The 19,599-nt window shown below is 47.6% G+C and overlaps 1 protein-coding gene across 1 annotated transcript; it reads right to left on the minus strand.

Annotated features, from left to right (window-relative positions):
• Positions 1–87: 87 nt before the first annotated feature.
• VPS11 (VPS11 core subunit of CORVET and HOPS complexes) lies at positions 88–19,466 on the minus strand. The gene is made up of 17 exons (XM_046014499.1): positions 19,252–19,466; positions 10,135–10,340; positions 9,200–9,348; positions 8,973–9,108; positions 8,483–8,646; positions 7,400–7,647; positions 6,499–6,700; positions 5,949–6,100; positions 4,798–4,984; positions 4,020–4,166; positions 3,719–3,907; positions 3,454–3,615; positions 3,109–3,248; positions 2,822–3,024; positions 2,518–2,689; positions 715–937; positions 88–590 (listed from the first exon to the last, which is right to left on the minus strand). The coding sequence occupies exons 2-17, from the start codon at positions 10,319–10,321 to the stop codon at positions 426–428; spliced, it is 2,826 nt and encodes a 941-aa protein (XP_045870455.1). The 5' UTR covers positions 10,322–10,340; positions 19,252–19,466; the 3' UTR covers positions 88–425.
• Between the last annotated feature and the right edge of the window lie 133 nt (positions 19,467–19,599).

Genomic DNA, 19,599 nt, shown 5'->3' on the forward strand with positions numbered 1-19,599 from the left:
AGCGGGGGTCCTCCAGAGCAGAGGAAAGGTACAGTTTGCACAGCTACGAATCACCATGAAGTGCCCAGAATAAACCCTTCAACCCCCAAGCTATTATATTCTTTTATTTATAGACTCTGGGAGCAAGGACCCAAGCACAGCCTGGTGCTCTTGGAGAGAGAATAAAGCAGCTATTGTTCATACTCAGAGGTTGCTGAGGTGCCCTCCCCCGCTGGTCTGGAATGATCCACACTGCTCAAAAAGCCAACAGGAGGAATGGCGGGCTGGCCAAAGAAGGAAGGAGAAAAAGAAAGTCCCCTTTACTCCTGAGGGCCATGGCGTTGGATCAGGGTGTAGTCCTGGGCACATATGCCTGACTCCTGTGCCTCTGTCCCCCAAGTCTCCACTGCTGCACCCCCACTCTCACACCTCACCCCCTGAGCTGCTTAAGTGCCCCTCCTGGAGTGCATGAGCAGGTCCCGCTGCAGTCCAGCCTCCAGGCTTGCAGCCAGCCGGGCCGCGGGAGGGTCGGTCAGCAGAGTCAATTTGTTGAAAACACCTCGGCCAAAGTAGTCCGCGATCACAGAGAAGCTATCGTTGGAGCACTTGAGCTGCAGGGAAAGAGAGAGAAGAATCAGAACTGCAGATCTCCCAGTCCTCAGTGAGAGAAGGAAACCAGCCGATGCTCTGGTGAGGCTCGGAGAGTGGGGCAGCTATCCACACACTCACGCCCACCTGGTGCTGGAACTGATCGTGCAGATCGCGTTTCTGTTCCTGGGCCCGGATCATATCCATGACCTTCCGGTTTTCAGGAAGGCAGGTGGGACAGTCGGCATCACTTTCCGAGTAACTCTCAAAGCAGTGTTGGTGGAAGGAGTGACCGCAGAGAAAGTGGACGGAGGGCAACTCCAAGGCACTGTTACAGATGCTGCACTTGGTCTTCTGGAAGATCTTCGGACTGCAGGCAAGGGAGACCAGAAGGGAGTGGCAAAGAGTGAGAGCAGAGCTGAGAGCCAGGAGCAGAGAGAAGGTGGCTGGAGTCAAGGAGGAGAGATCGATCCCTGGAAGGGACTGCAAAGCCCTGCCCTTGTCACCAACAGAGAGTCAAATGAGGACTGCCTTGGGCCTGCAGTGAGTCTCAGCACAGCAAGGCTGGCTAACTCTTTCAGTTTTCACAACTACCACTAAACTGTCCTGCATATCTTTGTTTTTTAAACTGCAGCATGGCTGACATAGGTCACGTTAGTTTCAGGTGTACAACACCGTGACTGACAAGTCTGTGTCCTGCTGCGCGCACCAGAGGGTAGCTACGGTCTGCTACCACACAGCACTATTAGCACACCTCCGGTCCTATTCCCTATGCTATACCTTTCATTCCTGAGACTTAGTCATTCCATAATTGGGCGCTTACACTGGTCTTTCAGGTCTCTACTCAGATGTGACTTTTCCAGTGAGGCCTTTCCTGGCCATCTTCTACACGAGAACGTACACACGCTCTGCACCCTCCTCCCCTTCCTGAACTGAATTCTTCCTTAGACCCTATCATCATCTAACATAACATTTTGCTTACTCAGTGTCTGTTTCTATCTCTACATTGTAAGCGCCATACAGTAGGGCTTTTTGTCTGTGCTGTTAAGAACAGTGCTTGAGACATAACAGGGGCTTAGTAAATATTTGTGGGATGAAAAAACTCTTCTTCTCTAATAAGTATTTTATAATGCTAAGGGCAGATGAAAACTTAAAAGTAGGAGATTAATATATAGTACAAATACTTATAATTACCCACTTCCTGTATCGTCTAAAACCAAGTTTTGTTTTGTTTTGTTTTACTTCTGATGGCTTCTAACCACAACTTAGATGTGTTGTTAGGAAAAGTAAAACACAGACTCCTGGGGTGCCTGGGTGGCTCAGTTGGTTAAGCAACTGCCTTCAGCTCAGGTCATGATCCCGGAGTCCTGGGACTGAGTCCTGCATCTGGCTCCCAACTCCATGGGGAGTCTGCTTCTCCTTACCTTCTCCGCTCTCATGCTCTCTCCCTCTCTCCCTCAAATAATTAAATAAAAAAATCTTAAGAACAAAACACAGACTCCTATAGAAAGAAAAGTACCTGCCACAAGTAGCATTCTCCAAAGCCCAATAAATAATGATCTATGGGATAAACCATTCTTTGGAATTCCTCCATTAAGACTGATCTTTAAGAATGAAATGTCTGGGGGCGCCTGGGTGGCTCAGTGGGTTAAGCCTCTGCCTTCAGCTCAGGTCATGATCTCAGGGTCCTGGGATCGAGCCCCGTATCAGGCTCTCTGCTTGGCGGGGAGCCTGCTTCCTCCCCTCTCTGGCTGCTGCTCTGCCTACTTGTAATCTCTCTCTCTCTCTCTCTCTCAATCTGTAAAAAAGAAAAAAAAAATTAAAAAAAAAAAAAAAAAGAATGAAATGTCTGAACACGCTCCATCTAACCCTCTACGAAAAGTATTAGTGACACCGGGTGAAGAACGAGGCCATCCCCTGGGCCTCTGCACGTATCCAGTTGCCAAGTACCTCGCCTTGAGCTCCTGGATCTCCTGGCGGATGCGGGTGGTCTCCTCTCGGTACCGCCGCACCCGGAGTTCATCCTGTGCGATCTGCTGGCTCTGTTTCTGCAGTTTTTGGACCAGGTAATCCCGGATGACAGACAGGGTGGCTGTGGAGTTGTGGGCCAGCGTCTGCACCACTGAGATCGGGTCGGGAAGGAAAGGAGACAATGAAGCACGCGGCGCCCTCCGGATGGAATGGAAGAGCCCCTGCTGGGAGCTGTCGGCAGCCCGCACCCGCCTCGGCCCCGCTACCCCGTCCTCTCAAGCACCTAGTAGAGGCGGCATGAGGTTCTTGTTCTCAATGTGCTTGAGCACAGCGGCCACGTACTCCTTGCAGTCCTCCTCCTTCCGGGCGAAGTAGCTGAGCGCCTGCTCCCACAGGGAGGGCTCCTGCTCCCCGTGGCGCTCGCACACGGCCACCACCTGCCGGTACTGCTCGTGCTGCATGTGGTAGTGCATGATCTGCTGGAACCTGGGGCCGGGGCAGGGCACACTCAGCGGCCATCCCCGGACACCGGGACCCTTCCCCCTTCCTGGAACTTGGCCCACATCTTACAGCTTCCCCTGTTCGTAGAGGTAAAGGACCCCATCCTGGAAGTCGTGCATCTGGCAGAGGACCAGGGCCTTGTCAAAGACGTTGCAAAAGCGGCCGCTCTTCAGCAGGGAGATGGCCTCTGCATGAAGCTTCTCTTTGACCTAGGGAAGGAGAAGCGTGCTGCTGGCCAGAGGGCAGAATCACAGGCTCTCCGTGACAAGCCCAATCAACCACCTCTTCAACCGCCTCTTCACAGGGGACCACTCAGCCCCCCGGGGGTGAGGTGTTATTGGTCTAAAGAAGGCGGCAAAAGGCCACCACAAAAGGTGGAAGAGGAGCACCTCCGCCAGCTCTGCCAGGCCTCACCTGGGGATCCTTTTCGTGGGCCCAGTTCTGCAGTCGCAGCTCTAGAAGCGTGTCGTAGATGCCCTGCGGTGAGTCGGGCTGGACCTCACTCATGTGTTCCAGAAAAGCTTTCAACTCTCGAGGGTTGTTGGCGAAGATGGGGATGAACTCCTCAGAGTTGGCCTGGAGTGGGGAAGAGGGGGAGGGAGGAGGCCATTGGCATGGTCTCCTTGAGGCCCCCCAAGGTGATCCCTGATGTCCAAAAGCCATTCCCCTGAGGTCTCACCCTGCAGCCTGGGGCCTCCCGATCGCCTCGACCTTCAAGGCTAGGCTGATAGTCTGTACAGAGCCCCTTCAGCAACTGGGTCGTCTGCTCTGGTATATGGTGCATGAGGATCTTGCCATAGCGTTTCATGTTGCTCTCGGCCTGCTCAAAAGGCAGCTTGCCGATATACCGGAGGGCTTCCTGATAATTCTGGAGAGAGGTAACGGGCAGAGGAAGCGCGTGCTCCTGCCTCACCCACCAGGAAGCACTCCCATCTTTCCAAGAAGGTCCTAGCAAAAGAACAGGTCTCTGTCTCACTTACCTTGATGTCTTCTAACTGTATCTTTAAGTACCACTCGTGATGGGCATGGTTCTCGGCTAAGTAGAGGGCGTGGGAGTAGTAGCCGGCCTGCCGGAGGACCTTGATGGCTGTCTCCACATCGAAGTGGACTTCACTCTCACTCTTTGTCTGCCAGGGAGACATGAAACAGTCATTCACAGAAATGGGGTTGGGGAACGGAGAGGAAACATGCATCTGATTCTGAAACCAGATTCTTTTTCTTCTTTTTTTTTTTTTTTTAAGTAAGCTCTAGACCTAATGTGGGGCTTGAACTCACAACCCAGAGAATCAAGAGTCACATGGCTCTACTGACTGAGCTAGGCAGGTGCTCCCAGATTCTTCAGACAGCAGTAAAGTCAAGGCCAGGTCGGTGGGAGACCAATAATAATACTAGTAAAGCAAATAAATAAAGCCCATTGTTTTAGAACATTATGTCCTCTTCTCAGAAAGTCTCTAAGAGCCAAAGTCTTCCTCTGCCCCTACTATTTCAGGGACTCCTGTGGGGACCCAGGGGCCTCCCAATGTTAATTCCGAGCTTAGATACTATGGGAAGTCCAAGCATCAAAAAACAAGAGGGGAGCTAGGAGAGAACTAGCAGGGAAGGCTGTTCCTCTTCCCAGTTTATAGACCAGAGAGGATCCTGGTCCCCACATAAGGTCAGCTCCTTCCTCTCCCAGAATCTGCTGAGGGGCAAGCCCTGGTAGGGCCACCTCATGCTCAGTGGGACCGTTAGGGACTCTCCCACTAACACCCCCCACACCTTGATGAACTCCTCTAGCTTCGAGCTGTCCTTGAGCTTGGTATAGCAGTTGAGCAGGAGGGTGGTGTGGTCGGCATTGGCCAGGGACTGCCGGTGCAGGGTCTGCAGGTAGGCGGTCAGGTTGTGGATGCGCTGGGCATCCAGAAACTTGCGGATCACATAGGACGGCTCCAACTTTCCAATGGTTCTGGAGAGACACATGCATCACATAGTATCTGCGTCAGTGTACTTTTCAACCTTTCACATGCATAGGAATCGCTTGCAGGTCTTCTTAAAATGCAAATTCTGTTTCGAGAGGTCTGGGATAAGGCCTGAGTCTGTATTTCTAAAAAGACTCAGATGATACCAGTGCTCCTGGATTATCGACCACATGAGAAAGCAAGGCTCCAGAGCACTGATTCTTAAACTTCGCTGAAAACAGGAATTCTAGAAAGGTAGGGAAAGGAGCTAGACAGGGTCCCCAAACCCCTTATTAGGGCAGAAAATTCCAAGAATTAGTACCAAGAGAAGAAACTGTGGAAGCAAGAGATGAATATCCTTTTCTCTTAAAAAAATCAGATCAAGGGGCGCCTGGGTGGCTCAGTGGTTAAGGCTCTGCCTTCGGCTCAGGTCATGATCTCAGGGTCCTGGGATCGAGTCCCGCATTGGGCTCTCTGCTCCGTGGGGAGCCTGCTTCCTTCTCTCTCTCTCTCTCTCTCTGCCTGCCTCTCTGCCTACTTGTGATCTCTGTCAAATAAATAAAATATTTTAAATAAATATATAAATAAATAAATAAAAATCAGATCAAAACACAATTTTTTTTTTTTTAACTAAGCTATATGCCCAACATGGGACTTGAACTCATGACCCTGAGATCAAGAACTGAATGCTCTACCAACTGAGCCCCTGGCCGCTCCCAAAATGATATTAACAAAGGCCAGGCTGAAGTATAAAATAAGAGGTTCAACTTTAAAACTCATCAGCTCAACTGTATCTTGGTCATGTAATATTTAACCCTTTGCAATTAAGTGTACTGTCTTCTCACCAAGGCCATCACAGTTCCTGCAGAAGGAAAAGGTGGTTCCTGGTGAGTCTGCTCCCCTCACTGAAGCCCAGGCGTCAGTCTGTCTGGCTGCATGCAGAGCTATAGCCTAAAGCACCCCAGGACTGACCGGATATACTGCTGAACAGCCCCATCGTGGTTGCCCTTGCTGTAGAGATGGTCCCCATACTGCATGAAGATCTGGGCCAAGCCATCACTGTCCAGGTGCTGGCTCTTGGCCAGGTTAATGGCCATCTCAAATAGGTTCTTCTTAAATAGCATCTGGAAGGGGAGAGATTAAAAAATTGGTAGAATCCATCCAGAGAAGACACCTTCCCACAATGCACCTACACTACACAAGCCAGGCACTCCCGGATTTCTGGTCAGCCTAGATCCCAGACATGGCAAGACCTCACTGATAACCCCAAGACCAACATTGCCTTACCGCGCAAGTCTCTCGGCAGAAAGAGCGGACCCCGAGAACGGACTCGGGGTCCTAGCCATTATCTTCCTCTAAAATCTCATCCCAGGTCATTTAACTTGTAATTCTACCCTAAGGGACCTGGGTAAGGCTGTGCCCCAAAGGGAGGGAAACACCCTGGCCAAGGTGACTTGGGGAGCCTGTTCCTACAGCTGTGTCTGGGTGCCTGTGGCCAGCTCTGGGAACCTGGTGGCCTTGCCTCCAGTTTGGTCTGTGTGTCCTTCTCCTGCAGTGCGTGGACCCGCCCATCCCGCGTCAGCACGTACAGAGAGCCCCACTCAGCAAGCACATCCACTACATCCTCAAAGACGGCGCTATAGGCTATGAACTTGTTGCACAGGTCATAGATGTTGAGAATCTGCTTGTCGGAGCTCTGTGAGTCCCTACTGGTAAACTCCGACCTGTGTGGAAAAGAAGAAGCACCAGGTATTTCTAACCACTCTGTCTCAGCAACCCCTTACATCACTTGAGTGCTGCCCATTCCACCCCTGACAAACCACCCTTCAGCCCCTCTAGCAGCACATTCCGCAAGTGCAGCATTCACTGGCAACTGTAGGAAGAGATCTTACCCTTCAGGATCCTCTGATTAACATAAGCAATAGATTAAAAAACTAAGAATGTCCACTCATTCGTTTAACGTAATTAGCACCTGGTAAATACGAGATGCTGCACTTAGTTCTGAGTGAAAACAAACATTGACAGGGATCACTTCCTTCATGCAGAAGACCCTGCGGCCCCTTTCAGGTTGCTCAGGATAAAAATACCGGGTCCTGCACACCCAGCCCTTTCCAACATCTCTACTACTGGTTTCCTTGTCCCTCCTCCCAATTTATATTGACGGAAGAATTTAAAAAAAAAGAAAAAAAAAGGCGATCCCAAATTCTCTGGAACATTCTAGTGCACCAGGGCTGCTTGGCAAACATCTGTAGCAAAAATACTTTTTCAGTAAAAACATTACAAGTCAATCTAGGTATAAGCATAATTTACATAAAACCAAAGTAGGAGATTGACAGGATGCAGGCATTAGGATTTTAAAATCATGTGAATTTGGGGGACCAAGGATAGCCCTACACCCTCTTCCTTCTCCCTGGAGTCCTTACTTGGGAGAAACCTTCCGGTCACGGGAGACAATGACAAGGTAGCCTCTAAACCAGTGAGCGATGAGTTTATGGCCCTCAAAGGCAAAGCAGGGCCCACGTTCATCAGGCTGGTACAAATAGACACATTCATCTCCGGCCACTATGAATTGCAGGTCCTGCGAAGGGTCACTTAGGGCTGAGCAGCGCAGGCCACAACCATGGGTGTCCAACTCCACACGAGGGTAGTCCTTTCCAGAAACTATATAGGACTGTGAGAAGAAAGGAGTTAACAGGCTCCCTTTCAGAAGCGGGCATCTAAGCCTTCCCAAAGGTATTCCCAACTCCACACTGGCTCTCTCTCTCTAACTCACAGCACCCTAAGACTTTCTCTGGCTGTTTGCTTTGTCCATTAACCATCACCCATCTACTAAATATGTAAGCTGGCGGGGGGGGGTGCAGTGCCTGGGTGGCTCAGTCAGCTGAGCATCTGCCTTCGGCTTAGGTCATGATCCCAGGGTCCTGGAATCGAGCCCCATGTTGCACTCCCTGCTCTGTGGGGTGCCTGCTTCTCCCTCTCCCTCTGCTCCTTCCACCCCACTCATGCTCCATGCTTGCGTATGTGTGCACTCTCTCTAATTCTCTAAATCTCTAAATCTAAGATTTTGTTTAAGGAAAAAATATATATTTACATATATATATGAAAGCAAGAACCACACTGCCTTCCTATATGTATACTATCACTACCTACTAATGGAATCCTGCCACCGTAAGAAATACAATAATCTTGTACTGTTTTACCAAAAGATTATTCCTGAGAGTAGGCTGTTAGAAATAAGAAGAGCACCAGGAACCAGCAAAGTAAAGCAACTTGTCAAATGTCGCTTAACAAGTTAGGAAGAAAATTCAGGTCTTTAACTATAAGCTCTAGCTCTTTTCCTAATTCTGAATCTTCCTCATCTTTAAATGAAGAAATAAAATATTAAGCAAGGCAAATGACTCAAGGCTACACGATGAAAAATTTAAGAATCCTACCTCTCTTGTCACTTCCTTACCCTAGGCCCCTGAGCAATGGAGAACCCTCGCCTGCCTGCCCCTAACTCATACCTGAACATTCTCAGTTGTCACAACAAACAAATGAGTGGTTTTTCCCGCTTGGCGAAAGGCCAGCCCAGTTACAGGATAGTTGCCCTTGTGCAGAATCTGGGTCTTGCTATGCCGGTCCCGGGTGATGTCTCCTTTGTTCAATGTAACACTGCCATCTGTGAAACCTGTAGGAGAGCAGGAAATAGCACTTCACTGAGATGGAAAAGACCAGGAATCACAGAAAGGGAAAAAGACCATTTGAGGCACTTGTTGGAAGTGACAAACTTTCTTCTCATACCCAGCTTTCCCGGTGGTTAACATAAAAATTGGTACTCACGGACTCTTTTTTCAAAGAACAAAACTGAATGCTTTCCCACTCCAAACTTTAATATCTCAAAGGCCTGAGTTCAGTACAAAATGATCTCATTAAAACAATGAAGACAAGGTGCAGAAGCAACTCTGAAGAAAATCTGTAAAGAATCACGGAGCGATACGTTTGCCTTCTGCTTACCGATGGCCATAAAGTTGAGATTTTCATGGACAGTCAAGCAAGACACAACTGTCGGCTCTGTTCCTGGGATGGCAGGGAAGATTCGGGTGCACAGTGGATTGCCACCATCTCTCTTCTCCAGGTTCCAGATCTTTACCTGTGAACACACCTCGGATGTGTGAATGCTAGTCCCCTCCAACAATCGTTCTAGTCTTCTGGTCCTTTCCCACTTCCTTTCTAGGACTCACCAGGGGGTTGATGCCCTCTTCATCTTCACCAACAGATGCCAAAATATTGTGCTGCTTCAGTTGGTACAGGTGTGTCACCCGCAGTTTGTAGGCTTGGAAGCCTGTCAGCTGTAGGGAGCGAGGCAAGAACCAGATTTGGCCTTCCATATGTGCAAAATAGTCAAGGAGCCTCCTTTCCAAGGAGATATATATTTAGACCAGAACCCAGATAACTACTAACATATACCCAATCCTTAAAATTTTGAGGATTTTCCCACATATCACCTCTGGAAAGTCCCTATCTTTAAAAAAGCGAAAAAGAAGACCAGAGTTTAGTACCAACACTGTCAAGAACAAAGCAACAAACTCTCGCTTTCATTTATCTCCTTGCCCACCATCTAGGCAGGGGAGGTAATGACATCTAACACGTTTATCTTGTAAAGCCTACTTGCATTCATCGTTCTGACTGATCTTAAAAATTCCCTTGTCGTGGCCTGGCTGGCCCAGTTGGTTAAGCCACTGCCCTGGGCTCAGGCATGATCCCGGAGTCCGGGGATACAGTCGCGCATCACGCGCCCAGGTCCACCGCGAGTCTGCCTGTCCCTCTGACCTCCCTTCTCATGATATCTCTCTCTCTCTCTCTCTCTCTCTCTCTCTCTGAAGTGGATAAAATCTTTTTTAAAAACGACCTCGCCAAGTTGATATTTCATACCCTTTTCACAGATAAGTAAATTGAAGCCCAGGGAGGTTAAGTGACTTGCCCAGAATTGCTCAGTTGGTAACATGTTAAGAGAATGGACTTCCTTCTTTCTTCCCTCAAGCCGCAGAAGGGGCACTGGGCACCCATCTAAAGGAAAGTGGCACGCAACACGAACCCCTATGCCCGACAGATTCCATCCCAGCTGGATCTCTTCAGGGATTTGGCAAGGGAACAGACAGCTCCAGAGGAAGGATATCTCCAAAGACTAGGCTCCCTCGGCCGGAGTCGCAGACAGTGATGCCGGAAGGGAGGCAGAGGAACTTGGAAGCAGCGGGTCCTGAGGCAGGTGCAGCCGCAGGAGCAGCCCCATCATTCCCTAGCGGCTCCTTCACCAGCTCCTTGTCGAAGAAAACGAAGCGCCGCCACTGCAGGTAAGCCGCCATTTTGGCCCAAGGTCCCCGCCTCCGGGAGAGAGGTCATGTGAGAGGCGCGCAAGGATCACGTGACAGGACCGCTTCCTGGAGCCAGACTGCACATGCGCCCTGAAGTCTGAGTGACAGCTTCCCCAGGCCGGTGGGCGGGGCTCGCGTGAGGTAGGATTCCTAGCTGGTCACTCGCTCACTCCTCCGGTTGCTAATTTGTTGGTTCTATACGTGCACTGGGTAAAATGCTTCTGAAGTGCTAGATCCTTCACCTCTTTGAGCATCAGGTTCCTCCCTTATTAAATGCATGGGCAATGAGGGATCAAGATGAGGCATATGAAGGCGCCTGGGTGGCTCAGTCGGTTAAGCATCGACTATTGATTTCCACCCAGGTCTTGATATCAAGGTCGTGGAATCGACCCCGGCCTGGGGCTCTGGGCTCAGCGCAGTCTGCTTGAGTTTCTCTCTCCCTCTTCTTCTGCCCCTTACCCTGAACGCTCTCTTCCTCTCAAATAAATAAAATCTTGAAGAAAAAAAGGTGAGGAACGTCAGGCGCCTTGTGAATTGTAACCCACTGTGCTTAAGTGCATTATGTCCCGATCTCCCAGGGCTGTTTTGAGGCATAAATGAATGAAGGTATATGAAACTGGCTTTTCAGCTGTAGGAGCGGAGAACTAAAATGAGAAGTTTGCATCTGCCACCAGATACAGATTGCAAACCACAGTCTTACATTCGTTTTTCTGTCCCTCTGTTAGTGTGGCATGAAGTAGACACATAGAATATGTTTCTTAAGGAAACTAGGAAATACTCACGGTGCAGGAACTCTCAAGAACGTGGGCTTTCTTTCCCTTTCTATAGTGGGAGGGTATGGGACATAAGCCCAACACGAGGAAAATGCCTGGAAGGGTTAGCTCTGAGAGCCAAGTGATTTAACAAGTGGCAAGTGTCCAATGGCCACCCACCATTTCCATCTCTGGCTAAACCAACTGTTCGCGCGGAAAACTGTAGGTGTACAGTTTGGTGTCACAAGGAGCTATGTACAGGAGTGACAGTCATTTTGAGATAATATGGACGTGTGGAAAAGTGACCATGTGGTTAGTATTTGTGGAGTTTGTTTTGCACCCCTCTCCCCCACAGCTTTTTATTTCCAGACTATTTTACTCTTTGTTCCCACCAGGAGTTCCCAGAGAGTGGGGGCTGTGTTCTTTTTTTTTTTTTTTTTTTTTTTTACCAGGAACCAGGCTTAACAGAGCTGGTAGATATTCCACGTTTGGTTGAAGAAATGAATGTGGATGATTTTCCCCTTACCCCATCCTCTCCTCAATCTGGGTGAGAAAAAAGGTAGTGCCCCATTTGCTAAAGGGGTAAGTGAGAGGAAGAAACTGTCTAGTTCACATAGATTTCCTGACATCCAGCTCAGATTTCTTTCCTCTGTCACAGTTTCAGGATCTGAACCCATGGGCAGAAGCACAAATGGGGAGTTGACTCTCTTTCATCTGTTGAGTATATTTTGTAACATTCCTTAAATTTTTTGGATATTGTGTGTATTGCATTTGTTAAGACTATGAATAATATATGTTAAAAGAAGCAATGTGGGGAGTGCCTGGCTGGCTCAGTTGGTAGAGCATGCGGCTCTTGATCTTGGGGTCATCAGTTCAAGCCTGACATTGGACACAGAGCTTACATTAAAAAAAAAAAAAAAAAAAGGAGCAATGTGAGGATGTGAGGAGGGCGGGGTGAAGGATGGTGAAAGAGGTAAAGCGGATTTTTTTAAAAGATTTTATTCATTTACTTGACAGACAGAGATCACAAGTAAGCAGAGAGGCAGGCAGAGAGAGAGGAGGAAGCAGGCTCCCTGCCGAGCAGAAAGCCCAATGCAGGGCTTGATCCCAGGACTCTGGGATCATGACCTGAGCGAAAGGCAGAGGCTTTAACCCACTGAGCCACCCAGGCACCCCTCATCTATTTTTAAGATTTTATTTTTGGGGGCGCCTGGGTGGCTCAGTGAGTTAAGCCTCTGCCTTTGGCTCGGGTCATGGTCTCAGGGTACTGGGATCGAGCCCTGCATCGAGGGTTCTCTGCTCTGTGGGGAGCTTGCTCCCCCCCCCCGGCCTACTTCTGATCTCTGTCTGTCAAATAAATAAAATCTTTTAAAAAAAGATTTTATTTTTGTTTAGAGAGAGAGCATGCAAGCAGGGGGAGGAGCAGAGGGAGAGGGAGAGTCCCAAGAAGACTCTGGCCCGAGCGCTGTACCCCATGTGAAACTCCATCCCGAGATCATGACCTGAGCCAAAAGTAAGAGCCAGACACTCAACAGACTGAACCACCCAAGTGCATCAGGTAAAGGGGTTAAATGTATTTATACAATACATAAGAATGTAATGTACAACATAGGGAATATAGTCAATAATATTGTAAAAACTTTTTATAGCAACAGATGGTTAACTAGATTTACATGGTGACCATTTTGTAACGTATTTAAATATTAAACTGATAGGGTGTATATTTGAAACTAACACAATGTTATATATCAATCATTTTTCAATAAAATAAAGAAGTAATGTGAACGCAGAGATGTGAACAGCAGAGGGGCATCTTTGTTCTTGACTTGGGTACTCCCGCTACTGTTCAATGGCAGAGGCCTAGAGTCTTCCTATGATACCTGAACCTGGTAAAGCCTGCGTCCATTTGGTCCTATTGATGAGGGTACAGGGGTACAAAGGCAGGGATTCACAACCCATTGCACCTGTTCAGACTTACTGCCTTCCTTCCCTTCCTCTTCTTTTTTAAGGTTTTATTTATTCATGAGAGAGAGAGAGAGAGAGAGAGAGAGGCAGAGGGAGAAGCAGGCTCCCCACTGAGCAGGGAGCCAGATGAGGGACTGGATCCCAAGACCCCAGGATCATAAGCCAAAGGCAGAGGCCCAACCATCTGAGCCACCCAGGCACCCTCCTTTCCTCCTTTTGACAAACATGTATCAAGTACTCACTATTCCTGCAATCGTACTAACTACCCAGAATGTAAATATGAACAGGACATGATTCTTGCCCTTTAGGGAGCTCAACCACCACCACGAGGGACAGACACAGAAAGGACTGACAGGGATGCCTGGGTGGTTCAGTTGGTTAAGCATCTGCCTTTGGCTCAGGTCGTGATCCCAAGGTGCTGGGATCGAGCCCTGAGTCCGTCGGGTTCCGTTGCTTGGCAGTGAGCCTGCTTCTCCCTCTCCCTCTTCCCGCTGCTCCCTCTGCTTGTGCTCTGTCATGCACACACAAATAAATTAAAGAAAAAAATTTTTTAAAGAAAGGTCTGACAGTAACCAGTCCTTAATTTTATATAATGACTTATACCTAACAGGGTGCTTTCTCTTTTCATGGACTTTTCATAGTAACCATTTGCAGAAGTATCATTATCTCTGGTGGGAAACGGAGTCTCCGAGAGGTTCAAGTGACTCTCCCTGGGTGAGCACATCAAAGTTCTTCCGGTCCCTAACCTTTAATTAGACACTTTTCTGAAGCGTGAAGCTGGGCTATACTTGTCAGAACAGACACCGGAAGAGCACCTGGGTGGCTCAGTCATTAAGTGCCTGCCTTTGACTCCGGTTGTGATTCTGGGGTTCTGGGATTGAGCCCTGCATCAGGCTCCCTGCTTGGCGGGGAGCCTGCTTTTCCCTCTCCCACTCCCCCTCCTTGTGTTCCCTCTCTCACCATCTCTGTCAAATAAATAAATAAACAAATAATTTTTTAAAAAGAACATAAACAAGGATTTATCTTTTTGTTATACTTGTCTAAATCCAGGAACTTCAGTATAGTAAGAAAGATAAGCAGGCAAACTGCACAGAAAATGATATGCTAATTCAGTTATAGTTCTGCATATGGAGAACTTGAGTTCTGAATGGACTGAAGATAAAGAAGCAATTCAAGTCTTCAGCTTGAAATTAAAGAGATCACAATTCAGAATCAAGGAGTGCCTAGCCATGGCCTCTTTTTTTTTTTTTTTTAAGATTTTATTTCTTTATTTGACAGAGATCACAAGTAGGCAGAGAGGCAGGCAGAGAGAGAGAGAGAGAGAGAGGAAGCAGGCTCCCTGCTAAGTAGCGAGCGAGCCCGATGTGGGGCTCGATCCCAGGACCCTGGGATCATGACCTGAGCCGAAGGCAGAGGCTTTAACCTACTGAGCCACCCAGGTGACCCTAGCCATGGCCTCTTTTCCTCTTCAGCAAACTGCTGTCCATGACGTACAGAACAGTCATATCCACTGGAGCAAAACAGGAACACTTCTTGTTCTGGCTGCAAGCTTTTATTTTCTATCAGTTTGTTTTGTTTTTTCTCATCTGGCTCTCGGGATAGAGACCGTTTTCTAGAATACTGAAAGGTCTGGGTTTTTTTTCTCTTAGCCCGTATGAGGGCTAGCAGAAGTTTCCACTTTAGCAACAGGAAGGTCAATCTAAAATAAACTGTTTGGGCGTCTACCTTCGGCTCGGGTCATGATCCCAGGGTCCTGGGATCGAGTCCCACATGGGGGTTTCTGCTCACTGAGGAGCCTGCTTCTCTCTCTGCCTGCTACTCCCCCTGCTTGTGCTCTTTCTCTCTCCGTAACAAATAAATAAAATCTTAAAATATACTCAGAGGTCTCCATATACAGGAGAGCCCAGCTTCCAAAGCTACAATGAAACAGGAGGAAGCAATTAGCTGATTATTGATTGTGAAAATCTGGCCCCCAAAAGAGAAAGGAAATTCCCCATGAACTTGGCAGAGCACTTAAACAAGCTTTTAACACTGCAGTAGTGCCCTTTTTTTTTTTTTTTTTTTTTTATTTATTTATTTTGACAGAGAGAGATCACAAGTAGGCAGAGAGGCAGTCAGAGAGAGAGAGAGGGAAGTAGGCTCCCTGCCGAGCAGAGAGCCCGATGTGGGACTCGATTCCAGGACCCTGAGATCATGACCTGAGCTGAAGGCAGCAGCTTAAACCACTGAGCCACCCAGGCGCCCAGTAGTGCCCATTTTTAAGTTGTATTTCTCCCCACTAAGAACAGAAACAAGTAGTTAACTAATGTCTATTTGGTGCTTAAGGCGTCCCAAGCATTGTGCTAAGCACCTTACCCCCCTCTACATCAGCCCTGTCAGGCATGTACCACCAGGTCGCTTTTAATGCTGTAGAAACGGAGGCTCAGGAGAGCTGAACAACTTGCCTGGAGTCACACAGGTAGAAAGTGGTCTTTACAGGCAAATCCAGGTCTGTCCGACTCTAAAACCCCATATTCTGGGTGCTCGATTTATTTATTTTTTCTAACAACCAATTCCATAAATTTGTTTATAATTCTGAGCAATTCTCTATGCGGTCGTGAAATGACAGAATTCAAGAAAACTGGAATTCTTGCTTTCTCCTGACACATAATCATCCCCGTCTCAATGCAAACTGTGAAATGTTCCCAATCCTTTGCCTTCTCTTCCACACCCCCCATCCTATTCAAATTCATAATACCAGGACCACAGAAACACATCAGTATTCTTACTAGTGTCTAAAGATACAGGCACTGTCATTCACTGCTGTTGGGAGCAGAGATGATAAATCTTTCTGGAGGGCAACTTGGCAGAATATATCAAATGCCTAAAGAGGAATTTAAGCCTGCATAACCACTTCTAGGAATTTATCCTAAGTAGATTATAAGGGGTAGATCTGAATAAAGATTTGTCAATAAGTGTCTATTGCAATTTTATAACAGCAGAAAAAAAGAAACAACCTAATTGTCAAATAGTAATCTTGATGAATACATTATTGTAGTTCTTCATGCTGCAATTCTATAGATAGCCACTGAAAATTCTGTAGAGAAAAAATGACACAGGAAAATGTTCTCAGTAAATTAAATGAAAAAGTCACAAAATATTATTTCCATTAAAGTTTAAAGTGTGTGGGGGGATATACAACATAATGCTAAAAGTATTTAATTTAGAAAATTCAATTGTGGGTGGTTTTTATTTTATTCTTTATTTTTCATGTTCTTCCAGTTTTTTTCATTAACCATATTTTTGTAATTCTAAAACCACTGGTGAAGTAGTAGGAAAAAACTCATCTGGTGCAGCTTCTCCTGATAAAAGTTTTCCCCTGCTTAAGGTTTCCAGCAAAAATCAAACCCTCTAATTTTGTTTTCCTTTTTGAGAGAGAGACGGAGAAAGAGAGAGCAGCAGTGCTGGGGAGGGAGGGAGGGGGGAGGGGTAAGAGAGTGGCGCAGAGGGAGAGAATCTTAAACAGGCTCCATGCTCAGCACAGAGCCTGATGCAGGGCTTGGTCTCACGACCCTGAGATCATGATCTGAACTGAAATTAAGAGTTGGACGCTTGACCGACTATGCCACCCAGGCATCCCAAGTCTTCTAGTCTTTTGTGCAACACATATTTTAATTTTTTTTATTTTTTTAAAAGATTTTATTTATTTGACAGATCACAAGCAGGCAGAGAGACAGGCACAGAGAGAGAGGGGGGAAGCAGGCTTCCTGCTGAGCAGAGACCCAATGCAGAGCTCAATCCCAGGACCCTGAGATCATGACCTGAGCTGAAGGCAGAGGCTTAACCCACTGAGCCACCCAGGCACCCTATTTTTAAAATTTTTATTGAAGTACAACATATACATGGAAAAGCGTACATAAAGCAGCCCATTAAATTTTCACAAAGCCATTGCAACAAGCATTGCAAACAGCACAGCCAGGACCCCAAGAAACCTGTTATGCCCTCTTCTAAACACTACCACCCCACAAAGTGAGAACCATCTCCACTTCTATCACCATAGCTTAGTTTTGCCTGGTTTTAAACTTTATATCCAGGGCGCCTGGGTGGCTCAGTGGGTTAAAGCCTCTGCCTTCAGCTCAGGTCATGATCCCAGGGTCCTGGGATCAAGCCCCACATCGGGCTCTCTGCTCAGCGGGGAGCCTGCTTCCTCCTCTCTCTCCCTGCCTGCCTCTCTGACTAGTTGCAATCTCGGTCTGTCAAATAAATAAATAAAATTTAAATAAATAAATAAATAAACTTTATATCCAAAGTGAAACTGGGGGCTCCTGTCTTCTGTCAGTTTGGTGTATGTTCTGCAAGGTGGCAACTTGTGGGTTTCTGCTCAGTGTGGGGGAAGGGATGTAGTCCTCAAATGTTATTAACTAGTTATTCTAAATAAGAACTAGCGAATTCAGCTGCTTTGGTCAATCTAAATCAGGTGTTTTACTTTTAAACGTTCCCATTGTTTTACGACATGTCCTTGTGAAACACTTCTCCCCTCTGTTCAGAGGACAAAATAGGTGACTCCCCAGAGGACTTGCACCTGCTCCATCTCCCAAGGGGACAAATTCCCAGGTCAAAAACCATCACTGCAGCAAACCTGTGCTCCCACCAGAATATCCCAGAAGGATATTCTGGGGATGGGAGCTCAGGAGCAGGGCACACTAATCTTTCCGCTTTCCCAATTTGCAGCCATTCAATAGGTTTTTAGTAAGTGCATTGAAACCATAAACCTATTTGTTTCCCAACAGACTGTGACTTTTCCAAAAGCAAGGACACGGTCATCCCCATCTGTGGAATCCCAAACCTGGTACTGTGCTTATATGCGATAAAGGCCCAATAAATCTTAAAAATGCAAAATCTGTTTAAAACAGATGGAAAGAAGGGCACCTGGGTGGCTCAGCTGGTTAAGCATCTGCCTTCCACTCGGGTCATGATCCTGGAGTCCCAATATCGAGTTCCACATCGGGCTCTGCTCCCTCTGCTCTTCATCCTGCTTGTGCTCTCTCTCTTGCTCTCAAATAAGTAAATAAAATCTTTTTAAATAAATAAATATTTAAAAAAGAAACAAATGGATGGAAAGAATCTACCAAAAGTAGAGTCAGTCATACAGAACAAAGTCTTAGTGGGACTGAAATGACAACGTATGTGTCCATCACTGTGGCTAACCAACCCCCATGCTGTGGAATGTTCTACAGCAGTAAACCATGAGGTGAATCTTTACACACAGATATGGAAAATCCTCCCGATTTGTTCTTAGTTACAAAAAAAGAAGAAAAAAGCAGGTTGCAAACAATCTAATTCTATAACATCCTATCATTTACAAAAACGCAAAAGCTACATCTTTCAAGATACCTATGTAAGTAAATGCACAGAAGAGGCCTGGAAGGTTACACACCGCACTAACAGCATGATAGCTCCAGAGATGAGGTTAAGGATGGTATAAAAGTGATTTACTCCTCCTTGTTTCTACCAAGGTCTCCATATGATGACTGAACAACCCACAAATTGAAGAAAAGTCGACTTCTCCCTGGTACTGCCAGTTGGTTTATCTTCTAAGCATAGAAACCTGACTCCTCTGTCCCCCTAAGCATCATGAAAAATGTAGGGAAAGAATAGGTAAGAGTTCCTTAACCAAGCCATGGCAGTTATGGTCAGGGCCTTTAAGGAGAATTCTGTGAAGGGAGCCCTGGAGTCGGTTTCGGGAGAGGGAGGAAACAGGAGACCCATTTTCCACATTTAAGAAATTTGAACTCATGTCAATAAAACGGGGGGCGGGGCGCTTTCCAAGGACTGTGCACACTTCCATGGGGCTGTGAAAATACAGAGGAGGGAGGAAGAAGCGCCAAATACCTGTCTGAGGTACTTTAATTCGGACAGAAGCAGAAAAAGAGAAGGGAAGCCACATAAGATTTAATGGAACGAAAACATGAGGTAGCGCCTTTACGCCCAATTACAGCCTCAGCGCTTTGCATTCTGGAATATTCCGTTTCATAAAAATGGAGCTTAGAGTAAGGAGTTCAGGCCAAATTCTGCCACTGATAACAAGCGCCATCTCCGTCCCGCTAACGAACATCATCTCTTCTGGTGGCTTTAGTGTCATCGGTGAATCGGGGCGGGGTGAACTAAGCCTGTAGCGCAGCCATTCTGATTTCTATCCAAAGCCTACGGCAGTTCAATACCAACCAGCAAGCGAGCGCCTCTTCCGCGTGGCTACGGAGGGAATGCGGGTCACTCCCGCTCCTCGGCCGGGGCTCCCCAGGTGATCGGAGAAAGGGGGCCGACTGCGGGACTGTACTTGCGCCCACTCGCACCGGCCTCGGGTCATTACAGACCCCGGCAGTCGGGCATCCAGCGCCGAGGCCAGAAAGGTCCGGGAGCGCACCGGGGCGGGCTCCGGACCCCGTGACGTGGCCCAATCCCCAGCCGGCGTCGGCGGTTTTCCCCCAACTGGCGGACTGGCCCCTCGGCGGCCTCCGAGGCCCGAGCCGGCTACGGAGGAGGGGGCGGGCCTAGGACGTGGCCCAATGGGAG

The sequence above is a fragment of the Meles meles genome, chromosome 8, assembly GCF_922984935.1.
Source record: "Meles meles chromosome 8, mMelMel3.1 paternal haplotype, whole genome shotgun sequence".
NCBI lineage: Eukaryota > Metazoa > Chordata > Mammalia > Carnivora > Mustelidae > Meles > Meles meles.